Below are 14368 nucleotides of genomic sequence, written 5' to 3'. Positions count from 1 at the left end.
GGAATAAATTCAAACTAGTCTTCTGTGTTTTCTTTCCTCTTTCTTCACCATCGCGAAGCTTTGTTGTAACCCTACGAAGTTGTTCTTCTTACTTCCCTGTTATTTCTATACAATTATTAGTGACTCCTCCCCCCCCCCACATATATATGATGTAACCTTCTACTATATACACATAAGAGCGAATGAGAACAGGTAAGGTGAGGGTGAAAAGATAATCCACTTCGCATGCCTATAATCTCTTGTCTATATCCTTTCTCTCCCCCCCCCCCGCAAAGTAACGCTGGCTTTTCTTTCCCTCCTTCCACTTCTGATTTTTCTCCACACATATATAATGCATCTTTCTATACATGTAAGAGCGAAAGAAAACACGTAGGGCGAGAGTGAAAAAAGAGGACTCTTGAAAAATTCTCTTATCTCTACCTTATCTATTTAATACTTCACTGCATATAACTTTACTGTATGAATATTATAAGAAAACCTAAAAAATATTATTCATTTTAATTACGAATCGCTTTTTCATATATATAAAACCATAATTTACCATATTCAGTCAAAATCAACCATATTTTGTCAAAACCAACCAGACCTAATTGAAATTAACCATATTTAATTGAAATGAAATATATCATGAACTATATTTAATAAGAATTAACCATATTATTAAGCCATATTTATAATAAAAGTGAACCGTATTATAAACCATATTTAATCATAACTGAACCATATTCACACAACAGAGCATAAGTAGAGACGCCAAAAGCGATAGCGCTAAATGGTGGGCTTCTGTCAGAGTCTTCAGACCCACAGTGTATCGGATCATTCGAATATGTAGTGATGGACTTGGTTATTTTGCAGCCCGATGTGACAATTTTGCTGCATCTGTAATACTAGCAGCTAAAAATGTGTTTGCTATTAAGGCGTAACACTGCCATGACATGTCTACAGTTTAATAAAATTTCAATCAGAGCAGGGGATTTTTTTTTTCCAGTAAGTAAAACGAAAACTCGAATAACGTTACGAATGTATTTTCATTCATTTTATGGCCCTAAATATTTTTGCGTCCTGTACAACTGCATACTTCGCATTTAACCTACGAATGTGATTTCATTTTAATGCTTCCTAACCACTCATACAAGGTAGAAACTTATTTCCAAAATAGCTGAAGTTCTGAATTTCAAGTATAAGACCACGGAGTGCTATACACAAAAAAGTATATTATTATTATTATTATTATTACCCAGAGATCAATCCACATTTTTTCCCCCCTCAATATTTTATGCATTTTGGAAAATGACTAAATTCTATTAATAAATTTGTTTCGTACTCGAAATGCTAGGAACGAAATTTTTTGTAACTGCTTTTTAACGTCACGAACAGACAAAATAAAATAAAATTGGTAGAAAAAATATTAGCAACATTCTTTTTCCATAATTTAAAAATAAGAAGAAAAGAGAAAGAAAGTGCTTTATGTTCCTGAATTTTATTACTTCCTTTTAAATTGCGGTCGTAAATGGGATACAATTTTTTTTTTTTAAATTCACAGAACTCTGTAAGAAGTCAGGGGGAACTTGGTGATCATTACGGGAAAGGGCTAGAAATATAAGGGGGAAAAAAAGTCAAGTATAAAAAAACATGGTAATGTGAAAAAATATGAGTTGAAGACATTTTTTTTTTTTTTTTTGGATCATTCCCGTTTCCATACTGGAATGCAGAAGCTTTTCTTACGCCTTAGAGACGTGATCTTGAAGCCTAATGTCGGAATATTTTTAGCTTTTCTGTAAGTATCCCGTTTCAAGAATTAACATGGATGAGGTATGTTTTCATTGCTCTTGTTTATAAAAAAAAATGATTTTTTTTCTTCAAGCTTAGTACATGTTATACTTGATTCCCTCCTCATCTTCATACCGTAACACATGTGTTATACGAACGGGGAAACACACCTAAGTTTTTTTTTTTCTCCTCCGTATATTCAGCTCTTATCCAAAAATAGCTGATGCACATTCAGCTTTCTTTTTTCAGCTACGCTGGATATTATTATATGGTCTCTTTTTTTTTTTCTTCTTCTTCTTCTTTTCTCCTCGCCGTTTTGAATTCAGCGTTTGTTTGAATATAGATAAAAGTTGTTAACATTTTCTTTCCCTTCCATGTGTTTAGCATATTGATTTTGTAATCAGGAAAAGCCGTATAGTTTTCCGGGTCACCGCCAGATGGAGCAGTTTTTTGTTCTTTTTTTTTTAATTTAAATAACAAATAAAAACAAAATGCATAAAAGACTATTGTAATAGGTTATTTAAGCTCCGATGGAAAATTTTCAACTTTTTGCATAACATTGGTTTTTAGCATAACATTAATAAATATCTCACGGAACTCTAAATTTTATTTGTTTGGTTTTTGACACGCCGCGTATAATTAATGAATATTTAAAAAAGAAAACAATGTCTAGAATTTAAAAACTACCGCGAATGAAACGATGCTATTGATCTTTTTTTCAAAGAGTTTGTTCGAATATTTCTCTTATAGGCTTTTAGCTTATTTAGTATGAGGTGATTTTGCCTTTTGAATGTTGTCCACGATGTTTTTTTCTCCCTTAGTTTACAATGCTGGAATACAGTCGATTCCCGTTTTAACGAATACCGTTATAGCTAAAAAAAATCTCGTTTTAACAAAAACTTTTCTATTCCCTCGAATAACTTTACATAGAAACAATGTAATAATCTGGAATTGCATTATAACGAAATTTCGTGATTGCGAAGTGATTTCTCTGGTATCTTGGAGTTTGTTATCTCAGGATTCGACTGTATATTCAGTTGGATGTTTACTTATTGTTTGTGCGTAGTGAAAATGCATTCCATGGAATTGTCATACTTTATTTCAGGGGCTTATTTTCAAAAAGGGAACGTTTCTACTTTTGCTAAATTTACGGTAGAAGTGAAAAACGTTTTTTCTTCTGATTGGACTGCTTTACAAAATGTAGAAAATACCCCTAAACAGGTAGCATAAATCAGTCGCATAAGAATATTTAAATGTTATGTTTCTTGATCAACATTCAAAGTAGTTAACAGTATTCAAATTTTTGAAACGTTCCGTTCTGAAAGAAAATTAGTTGAAATGTTACCTTCTGATCAAAATTGGAGCTAGTATCAGTCTGAGAAAAATTGGAAGTTTCTACTCTAGCCGTTGCTTTCAGCAGATTTCATCCAGCCAAGTAAGGTACCCTTGCTTATCTCTTGTGAATAACATAAAAAACACGATCATTCTAAAGTGGAACCTCCTATAACGGACAGACACTTTCTTCAATTTCGTCGACGGTATTCAATGTACGGACACTCCACGTTAGCGTTTCACAAAGTATTCGGTTACGTGGGTGTCCATTATCGAGACGTTCTAGTGTCGAATGAGACTTTAAAAGTGATTTCCCTTAACGCCAATAGGACAACTGCTTTGTTATGTTCCCTTTTGAATGAAAAATACCGAAGTGAATGAACCAGTTGAAATATGTATATTTTGGTAGAAACATTGTGACTTCAACTAAAGTTACTCCCGTTTGAACAAATCCTGTTGCATAATCCGATAGAACTCATCCCAAAGGTCCAAAAACCGTTGAAAAGTGCATTTGGAGAAAAAGTGGAGCTGTTACATTTTGAAAATAAGTTCCTCATTTATGTTGAATCAAATCATTTATTTACTTTCCTATATTTCTCTCTCTCTTTCTCTCATTTATTTTCCGTTTTTCACACTAAGCCAAATTTCATTGGGTTTCGAATATGATTGAATCATCTATCTAAGATTGCGAGGATTCATATCCAATTATTTTTTGACGAATAACATTTCTTTTGCTTCTAAATTCTGTCGTGTCTGTGAGAATGTTTTTTCTTCTTCAAATTTTCAAGACTCCCGTTCACTTTTAGAAGAAACAATAAATATACCGACCTAGAAGTGTTTTACAACATAAATACGAGAATAAATTGCAAATTATGCATATATGAATGTTCTAATCTTATTTTTGTTCTATAGCTTATGTCTAAGCAAAGACGTCAAATGCGACAAATTTGTATGAAACTACAAAAAAAACACCGTATTCTTGTAAATTATTTGTTGGTGAGTTCCCCCAAACTATACAGTCGATTCCCGTTTTAACGAATACCGTTATAGCGAAAAAGTATTGTGTTAACGAAAACTTTTGTAACCCCTCAAATAAGTTCAGATAGAAACAATATAAAAACCTGGAATTCCATTATTTTTCAATTTCGCTGTTACAAAGTGATTTCTTCAGTCTCTTGGAGTCGGCTATGAAACAAAATAATTAGTTTAAAAATTCTTTAAAACTGAAGGGATCGGTATATTTTAATTCAATTTGCAGAAAAAAGTTATTTCTCAAGAAGATTTTTTTTTGGTCCAGAAACAACACTTAGTTCAAATTTTCGTTGACAGAAAAAAATTTTGGTTCACATCGACAACCATTCCAATTTGAACAGAACCTTTCTTCAATTTATGTCCTAAGTCTTAATAAAGCTCCAGCCGACGATTATTGTCCGAAGTAAAACAATTTCATCAATAGTGCTTTATATACACCAATATCAACATCGCCATAAAAAGCGTATGTGAGCGCCAGTAGCACGCAAACGAGCTAGCTTCCGAGTAGCGTGCTGGTAAGATGCTCGTCTTCCACCGTGAAGGTTGCCGTCAGGTCCCAGGTTCGAACCTGGAGAAGAATATACATAGCAAGATATTTTCCACTAATGAGTTTTAGGCGACCGCCGATGGGTAGCGCCTTTATTTCCAACCCGACTCGTTAACGGTAATAAAAATTGCAGAAATTCGGAACTGCGTGTGAGCTGTTGATCGCACACGCCTGCATTTGCATGGACTCTGTCTCGTACAGCGTTCTCTATCGACAGAAATTTAAACTATTTTTTCCTGCACAAAAAATACTCATTCAAATACACCAATTATTTCGATTTTTACGAATTTTCATACCATTTACGGATTTATGGGACATTTCGAAGTGGATAATTAGAATTTATTTATACTCTGCCATATACACACACGGGGCGGAGCATCGTAGACAATTACAACCGCAAACAAGGATATAACACACACACACACATACAGCAAAAACAAAACGTCATAAAATAACTTCAGCCAAAATCACGCGACGTGCCTCTCTCAATACAATAATAAGCAAGAAATTGAAGCCGATCGCTAATCGAATTAGGAGATGAGTTTTACAATAATCAGATATTCGCGAAAAAGCAATTAGTTGCGTCTAGGAAATATTTTCGGTTGCAAAACTGAGCCATAAGCTAATCAAGTTTCATTTTCATCACTATCATCTCGCCAAAAAAAAAAACTGATAAAAAGAACTTATCGTATAAAATAGCGTGATTTTTGTCTTCCACGTTTATCCATCAGAAACCATAGACTTCAGTCCAACACTCGTGAGTTAATTTGATCTATTCCGACGTCAGCTATTTTCTTCTAGCTCCCCCCCCCCCCCACTCCCTTCAGGGATAAGAAGAATAGCATTGGAAGAAGAGCTTTGATAGGAAGTGCCTTTAGTATCCTAGGGCGAGCGAGTGAGCGAAAGGTATATTTCGCGCCCACTCCCCCCAAACCTCTCTTTCATCTTCGTCATCATCATTCTCTTCGGACGTGGCATCGCTAAATCTTTTGTTTATCCTGTTCTTCTTTGTTCTTCTCCACCTTCCCAACTGACCTCTTCCACGAAAGCAAAAGCCTTCCTTTTGCTTATCCACCAAAAGGTTCTGTCAGCTCGCTAATCACTGCTGTGTGTGTGTGTGTGTGTGTGTGTGTGTGTGTATCCTTCTTGCCAGACTCTAAGAAGGAGTGGTTGGTGGCGGTGGTAGATGGAAAGTCGTCGTCAAAGAACAACGGTGGGAACGACGACAAATTGCACTTCTAAGAAAGAGAAGTGATGGGGCTGTTCGATTTTTGTCTTTCACAACCACCGCCCTCTCTCTCTCTCTCTCTTCCCCCATAGTGTTAACATTTGACACCGTGTGGGAATCGTGTATGCTGTGCCTGAAAGGTTGCTGAGTGCCTTTTCAAAAAGTTGCCATCTCGTGTCTTTCGTAAGTTCGCCATTTGAACACCGCCGTGAAAGCTGCAAAACTTCTCCTCATCCCATCGCAATGGACCATTTATTTGTGTTAGGGTATTGGTTACACGTGTACTTGCTAATGCTCGTCTAGCTCTCTCTTTCAAGACGTATACCGTTGATTAATTACTTCGTTAATCTTTCCAGCGTAATTTGCAGTCATGTTTCAACTTGAAACATTTACATCTTCTATGTAATACTCAAAAATATAACAGACGCTGCTTATATTTCGTACAACTACAATAGGCCCCACTTAAACGGATGTTAACAGTTCTAGCACACAATATCCGATTAAGCGGGGGTATTCGATTATGCGGGGAACAATGTTGTTAGCACCGCTAGTATAGTTTGCATATTGGAAAGTGATGAAGGAACAATATTAATAAAGGTTCTGATATAAATGAAACATCTAAAATGAAAATTACATTGTGAATTACCACGATTTTACAATACCTAAGAATTTTACTTCTCATGGCGAAAGTTAGCGCCCTCTATGGGCTGCAAAACTTCCCTCCCCCCATCGCAATGGCTCATTTATTTGTGTTAGTGGGGGTATTGATTACACCTGTACTGCTAATGCGCGTCTAGCTTTCTCTCTCTCTCTCTCTCTCTCTCTTGAGACGTATATATAATGCTTGTTGATTAATTATTTCGTTAAGCCTTTCTAAAGTAATTTGTAGCCATATTTTATCTTAGAACATTTTATATTTTGGATGTAATACTCAAAAGTCTGTACATAACACGGATTTTGTTTGTATCCGGAACTTGATTTATTGATGGCATATAATGAGGAGGAACCTTATCTTTATTAATCCTAGAAGAGCGGGTTGCTTACTCTTTTTCTTATACACAGAGTATTTTCAAATTTTGCATAACTCGTACATATGTATATCTTTAACACATTAGACTTTCTGTGATACATATCGAGGGTATAATAAGTTTTCTGTTGGCAATATGTATTGAAAATTTCATATGTATTTTTTCTCTTTTTAAACGGGATGCCCATATTTCGCGCAACTTCATGATTAGACCATAGGTTCCCAAACTTTTGCTTTTATCGCTCCCTTCTTCAAAATTTTTTTCTCTTACCCCCCCCCCCCCATCTCGAAAGAGCCCATAGGGTCACATGCTATACCCGTAGCTTCTACGGCTCCTGTGAACCGTTCCATCACCCCCCTCCCCTAGAGGGCGGTATTGCCTTGCCCACTTTGAGAAACACTGGATAAGACGTTTGAGTAGTCAATTTCACTGGAAGATCTATTTATGTGCCGAAATGTCATTAGAAACCTCCCGTTGCTTTTTCTCTTACGATTTAGTTTGTATGTACTTTCAGCAGCAATTATATTACTCCATTCCAGTTTCTTCAATAACCGCATTTGCAGTACTGTAAAACGTCGATTCACCGTCCGGACCAGGGATGTGACGGATAACAGAAACCTCTTATTACATATGTACAGTAACGTGATTTGACTGCGGCCTTGGAACGAAAATTAAAATAAAATCCTTTAAAAAAGTGAATAATACATACATATTGTACTTAATTTTACAGAGCGATGAATATAAACTTTAATATAATAGCGGCGAAATCGAAATTTGAAAATACAGAACAGTAGCACTATATATCGTAACGTTATGCCGAGAAAGTTAATTAGGGCACTATGAAACGCACATTCGTTCAAACACACAGGGTGCTCTGTCACCACTGAAACCAGTATGTAACACAATAACGATTGGTTAATGATGGGTTTGTGGCGGGCCAGATCTCAAGCTCAACTCCTCGGCCACCGACGATTAGTCACTCACCATCCATAACAGTACAGTCACTTCCAGCTTTATTCACAGTAGGGTGTGAAAGTAATCCTCGCGCGACAATTTGGAAGATGTCTGAATGTTGATACTCATGCATTTATTTATTTTTTAGACGATGACGGATACAGAAACCGGCGGTTAAACGAGTGACGTTTCATCGAAGTTTTACTGTATTTTACTTTTGCTTCAACTTCGTTTATTGTAAGTCGGCCTGTCATAAAAGTCTTTTTAAATTGGGTTGAGGATTTACTGTGATATTACAATTTTCAGACACTGCCAGGCCTGTCCTTTGGTAGGGTCAGCTGGGACCGTTGCCTCCCCCTGGCTTTTGAAAATATACTAAAATTGGTATCTATATATATATATATATATATATACATGCATTTCTGTCTTGTACCGAAGTGCCGTTAAAAAAACCTCTCATTGCTATTTTTTGAATTTCTTTTCTCGAGCAATTGTTCTTCGTTTCCAGTTTATTAACGGGGTTGCTCGAGTGACTCAGTGGTGAAATGCTCGTCTATCACCGTGAAGGTTGCTCTCAGGTCTTAGTCTGGAATCGGTGGAAGAATGTAGGTTAAAAAGATATTTCCCGTAACGAGCTTGAGGCGACCGTCGAACACGTGGCGTCTTTATTTCCTACCTAACTTGTTTAATGGGAGTAAATTTCAATATAGCGATATGTCCGGTGTTTGGTGAAGTAGTTTATTAATGGCCGCATTTATAGTCTTTTATGTTTCTTCGACTGCCTTCGTCGTAATTTGGTGTCAATATAGATGTCGAATGTTATGTCTTTTTTGGATTAGGTTAATGATTTTGATATGAATATAGAGCTGTGATCGCTATGTTCACTCCGCATGCGTGAAAATTAGCGAGTTTTTAATAAAAAAAAATCACGTGATGAAGTTCTCAATTTTTATCGTTTCATTTCCGTCTCATAGTTTCCACACAGAATTCTACTGTGTTTCGGCTTCCAAAACACAGAAAAACTTTACTTTTTTTTAAATTTTGGTTTTAAATTTAAAAATGTGTCATTTCTTGTAGGTTATTTTCATTTAAAATTTGTTCTTGAATCGATATTTTTCCTTAAAAAGTTCTAATAAAAAAGTCAATCGATTTAAAAAAAAAATAACCTGATTAGTCAGATTAGTCTTTATTTTATGTTTATTATTTTCGAAATTTTATTAGCAACTTATTATTTGGAAATATTTTCAAAGCCAACGGATTTTTCTTATCGGGAAATAATATCAAAATTTTATCAACCCTTAAAAGATCACTTTTTTTTTTAAATTCGTGTTGACAATTCTTGCAATTTGGAGGTTAAAAGAGAAATCTATATTGTTGTTTTTTTTTTGTTAATTGTTTTGCTTAATAATGTATCCTACTACTTTCTTCAGGAACATGTGCTTAAAATTATAAATTCATATTCGAAATATCAGCAATACGAGTCTAAAAAAACGTTTCTCGCATGTGCCAGGATGCACATTGAAGGGCAAATATCACCAAAACACTGAACGTCTCCGGCAGAAAAAAGAAAACATTATTTTGAATAATAAAAGAGAAACCTTTAGATTCCTTTCTTCCATTTTAGAAACATTGCAAAGTAGTTTAAGTACTAACGGCCAATTATTTCTCAGAGTTTCTCCAAAGCTTATCCATGTATACATTATCTTCATTTTCTTCAAATTTTTTTCCACTACTCGAGACAGTCTTATCTCGTATAAATGATCTGAGAAACAAAAATGTATACACGAAAGATCTCCACAGAGAACGTTCCGAATTTAGTATGTGATCCCTCTCATCTCTCTATCTCTCTCTCTCTCTCTTTCTCATAACAACCCCAGAGTTTGGATGTGTATTCGCAACCTTAAACGACAATGTAATTAGGATGCTTAATACCTTGAACAAATACACATTCGACGACATGGCAGAACGCTCTCTTTCTCTCTCTACAGAAAGATCACGGTCTAAAATCTCTCTTCTCATTTTATCTTCTCGCGTGTATGTGTGGGTGTGTACACATTATTTTTCATCTTTTCCAGGAAATCATGACGCGTAGAATAAAAAAAAAAAAAAAAGATAAAAAGAATTTTCCACCGATAAAACCGTGGAAAAGAGTACGAGAAATTCTTTTGCCCGAGTGTCACATTCTTTTCTTCTATCTTTTTCTTTTTTTTAAAAAAAGAATACTTATTTCTTCTTCAGTGGTATCTTTATTAGTCATCTTTTATCTAACAACAAATTCCAGGGCGAAGAGAGGGAGGGCCTAAAGATTTTTCGATGGAAGTTATACGGAAACTAATGAAAAATTATTATCTGGAAACAACTTTTTGGAACGAGGAGATTAGCTTTTTATTTTTTTTTTTTTGATGAAAATCTGTGATGAGAGATGGGGAAACGAAATTTCATGATGGTGTTGTTTTTCGCGTTTATGTTCATTCCTCTCCAACATTTATGTCTCCAATGGTGAAAATTCTCGAATTAAGAGATTATACGATCAAGTCGTTGTTTCGAAGAACTTTTGCTTGAAATGATATCAAGTAATTAGATAATAATGCCACATCTAATCACAGTCAAATTTATCTCTTAAGTTTATAACATTTCGATGCCTTCCCCACGGAGTCGATCAGCAAACATTACTAAATGGATTCTTTCATTTTCAATATGAATTACTTTTACAAAGAAAGGGTCCCAAGGTGATGTTTCCAAAAAGTTTTGAAAAAATTACCACTGATTCTTCTCATTTAAATATGCACAAAAATATTTTAAAAAATCCCGTGGAATCATATTTTGAAATTTTTCTATTTTCTGAAACAGAGAAACTGGAGAAAAGAAAGTAAAAATAAGTTTTTTATAGATATTGCTAAGAAGCGTGAGAGGTGATGAGTAGCCGATTGTTTTAATTTTGAACAATTTTTGCGGCTTTAATAATTCCGCCGCCGTGGGGGGGGGGGTTTGTTTTATTTTAATTTTTTTTTTTTTTTTGTCGGTTAAACCTCAATTTTTTTCTTCATAATTTTTTGGGGACGATAGCCTGGGGCCTTTTCTTTGTCAGCCGTGTCAATGGTTTTGATTTGACGGTGTTTTCCCACTAATGAAACATGACTGTAAGCACGTAAAAAAAGAAAAAAAAGTCCATCAAAATAGGTAAGTTATTTGGTTTGTTCGACCCGCCCCAAGGGCATACGCTTGTATCTGAGGATCCCACATCGGAGAGGAATCCGGCTCAGGACGAGAGGTGAGGCACTGCTTGTGCCCCAATTCGAAATGAATACTACCAAACTATAGTATAAGTGAATCCTACCCTCTTGGAGGTCCCCCCCCCCACTCAACCCCTGCGACTTACTTACCAACCGAAACAGCGGCCCAGTCCATATTCCGAAGAATTTCTAACAGATGGGTCACCGCCGGAGTAAAGCCACAGTTCTTTATTATTACAATATGAGCTTTATAGTGTTACGTATCTCTAAAAATTTAATCCTGACAATATATTGACAATGTTGACACAACCTGTAGGCACAACACAATGCCATTTAATGACCGTTATACAATTTAACTATGCAATTTCGTGCTTAAATTTACTACAACTCTTTTACCAGTCTAGTAGTGATAGTCCCTATCATTCTAAGTTTTGTTATTTCCCTTTACAACACCTGGCACTCCCCACTAACACATAAGCGTTCAAATTCGTCCTGCGGGTTCTGTTACAGTCAGCGCAGTTCCTACCTCTACATTTTTGTTGCACTCGGCTATTCTATGTCCTGTTTCACCACACCGTTTACAAAGGCTCTCCCGCTTGCACACTTTGGCTGAGTGGTGGAATCGCCAGCAGCCAGAGCATTGTGGCGGCTTCAAGTATTCCCCAATTCTATAGCGCGATTCCATCCACAGTAGACCGCTTTCCTCATCATCAATCAAGATAGGTAAGACACAACACAGAAGCAACCCCCAAAACATTGCATTTATTCCGAACCTATATTCAATCATTTGAAATACTATGAGAGATTGGTATGACAGCACCTAAAAGTACATAACACCATTCATCTTATAAGCTATAACATCCAGACGTTATAGCTTTCATGCCTGTACAGTAAGCACAAACAATCCCTTTTTCTCTCAATTAAAGGGACGCTAGTTATACGACTGGTACGACAAGTTCCAAATGTTTCATATAACGATTATCCTAAGTTTTCTCTTGTGGGGGGTATAATGACGAACCGATATAACGTCCGTTTTCGATGAAAATATGGCAGGTCGATATAACGAGCATCGACTGTTTTATTGGGGTAAAGTAATTGGAATTAACGTAATATGAAGCATAATGTAATGTGAGCAGCAATGTAATACAGTTAAATTCTTGAAGTCAAACCAAGTGTTCAATCGACTTTTTTTCATAATCATGAATCTTGTATCATGTTTTTTCTTCGAGTAAATGTATTATTTATATAACTTATAACAATTTTGAGAGATATAGTTTAGATATATATTCGGCAACCATACTTCTATGGGCATCTCTTCTCAGTCACCTCATTGAGCATTTTGTCTTTGTTGGCCTTTGAATTTGTGTTTGTGTATAACTTTTTTCTCTCGTTGTAATTGTGTTATAAATCCGTTGTTAAATGAAATACTATTTTCTTTCAATTAAACAGATAGAAGACGCCATGTTGATGTTTGATAAACAAACGAATAGACACAGGGGTAAGTTCTCTCACTTATAATTCTGTACTCTTATGTGACATTAATAACTTTTCTCGATGAATTCATGATAACTCGACTTGGGAGAGATTCTTGTGATTTCTGATGGCCGTGCTCTAACATCAACACATCATTAGAATCACTTCAGATAACTATTTTATTGCTACATGGAATCAACCCTATAGCCATTAAGAGTGTGCTGCGAAAGAAAGTTGCTCCACAGACAGGCAGTTGATCAAAACATAGAAAATGACACCAAATTTCTTAGAATTTCCAATTTGAAAAATAAATGGCGATGTATCACCCTTAAATACCATTTAAATAACCATCTCCTCCGAGAGTGAGCTTTTCTGTAAAATGATAGCCTTGCTTCAAAATAGGCTCAAATATTTTGCACTTTGGTGCAGTTATTAACCTCCTTTACGTACAAATACTGAACCGCAAATGCAATTGGTAAGCATGACGTCAAGGAATTTATAACGAATTTGTGCTTGCGGGAAAGTTCTGTGTGAGCACGTATACGCTTGGCCCTAATGTATTTGGGAAGATGATGATGAAAATTTAGACTTTTGTCATTTTCATTTCAAAATCTTAAGCACAGGTGGCAGCACTAGCAGACCGCTGACAAACATAACTCTGTCAGCATACATACGTTACAGCTTCACATATACATACGTTACAGCTTCACATATACATACGCACCATATTCCTGCAATGTTTTGGCCACTCACATGCTTGCACAATGTTTTGGTTACTCACACGCTTGCACACTCGCCAGGTAAATCCTTTGGTTGCTCACTGGCGTGGTTCCTTGATTTACGGGTCACTCTTTTGTTCAGTTACACATTTACACAAGCTCTAGATCACTCTTTTGGTCATTCAAATACTTTCACATTCTCTAACTCACTCACTGACCTGGTCCTTCACTCTGTAAGTCATTCTTTTGGCCATTCACTTGCTTGCTCACGCTTCAAGTCGCTCTTTTGTTCATTCACATGCTTATGAACTCTTCAGGTCAATTTTATGGTCACTCACAGATCTAGGCGCTGGCTGTCGTGACAGATCCAGATTTATTAAGGGATGCATAAATTTTGTCACACACACCTTTCTCCCATTCTAATAACTTTCTTGGATACTCATTCCTCAAATTTTCCACCCTGGTGTATAGTCAGCTAAGCACCCCCCCCCCACCTCTGTAAATACGCCACTGGCCACGACCGAACTGGCTGATTTCGAGCTTTTGCCGAAACACATACAACGCAACAATCCTGCTCATGCAGATAATTCCTCTGACGTTTCACTCCTAAAAGGTGTGAGTAAAGTCGTGATATATCATGCCGAATGGGCAATGAGAACTGATGGCGCAGAGGTGCTGCCATCTACCTTTCGAGTCGGCAGTTGACGAACGAAATGTTCAAAATGACCACTAACGTCAAAAAAAAAATATGTTTGAAAATCACTGCTTTTTTGTGATGTTTATAAAACGGACACCACAGTTTCCATCCAAATCGCATTGCTATTCCTATTGTGAATGGACCTGTGCAGAGTTCTGATTTACAGTAGGGTGTGTAGGGGGGATGGGGAGAATCCACGAGCCTATCGCGAACGTCACATCGAGTTTACGATGTGTGTTTTCTTTATATATATAATATATATTTTATATTTTATTTGTGTTTCGTAATAAAATTGAGTTACCCCGAGAGTCTCCACAAAATGATTTTGGGATCGTCTCCATCCCGTTGTTTGTCA

The 14368-nt window shown here is 36.1% G+C and overlaps 1 protein-coding gene across 12 annotated transcripts in view; it reads left to right on the top strand.

Annotated features, from left to right (window-relative positions):
* Nucleotides 1-14368, top strand: part of Rbp6 (RNA-binding protein 6) — a 481799-nt gene that overhangs the window by 343335 nt on the left and 124096 nt on the right. For all 12 annotated transcript variants that reach the window (XM_089250878.1, XM_089250879.1, XM_089250884.1 and 9 more), the window contains exon 7: nt 12574-12622. In XM_089250878.1, the coding sequence (XP_089107004.1) occupies nt 12574-12622 (49 nt within the window). The remainder of the gene's footprint in view (nt 1-12573; nt 12623-14368) is intronic.

This window comes from Pholcus phalangioides, unplaced genomic scaffold (assembly GCF_987345545.1).
Source record: "Pholcus phalangioides strain wild (caught in Gottingen) unplaced genomic scaffold, Ppha-v1.0 ptg000024l_1, whole genome shotgun sequence".
Taxonomy (NCBI): Eukaryota; Metazoa; Arthropoda; class Arachnida; order Araneae; family Pholcidae; genus Pholcus; species Pholcus phalangioides.
This window is presented reverse-complemented; position numbering and strand designations above follow the sequence as displayed.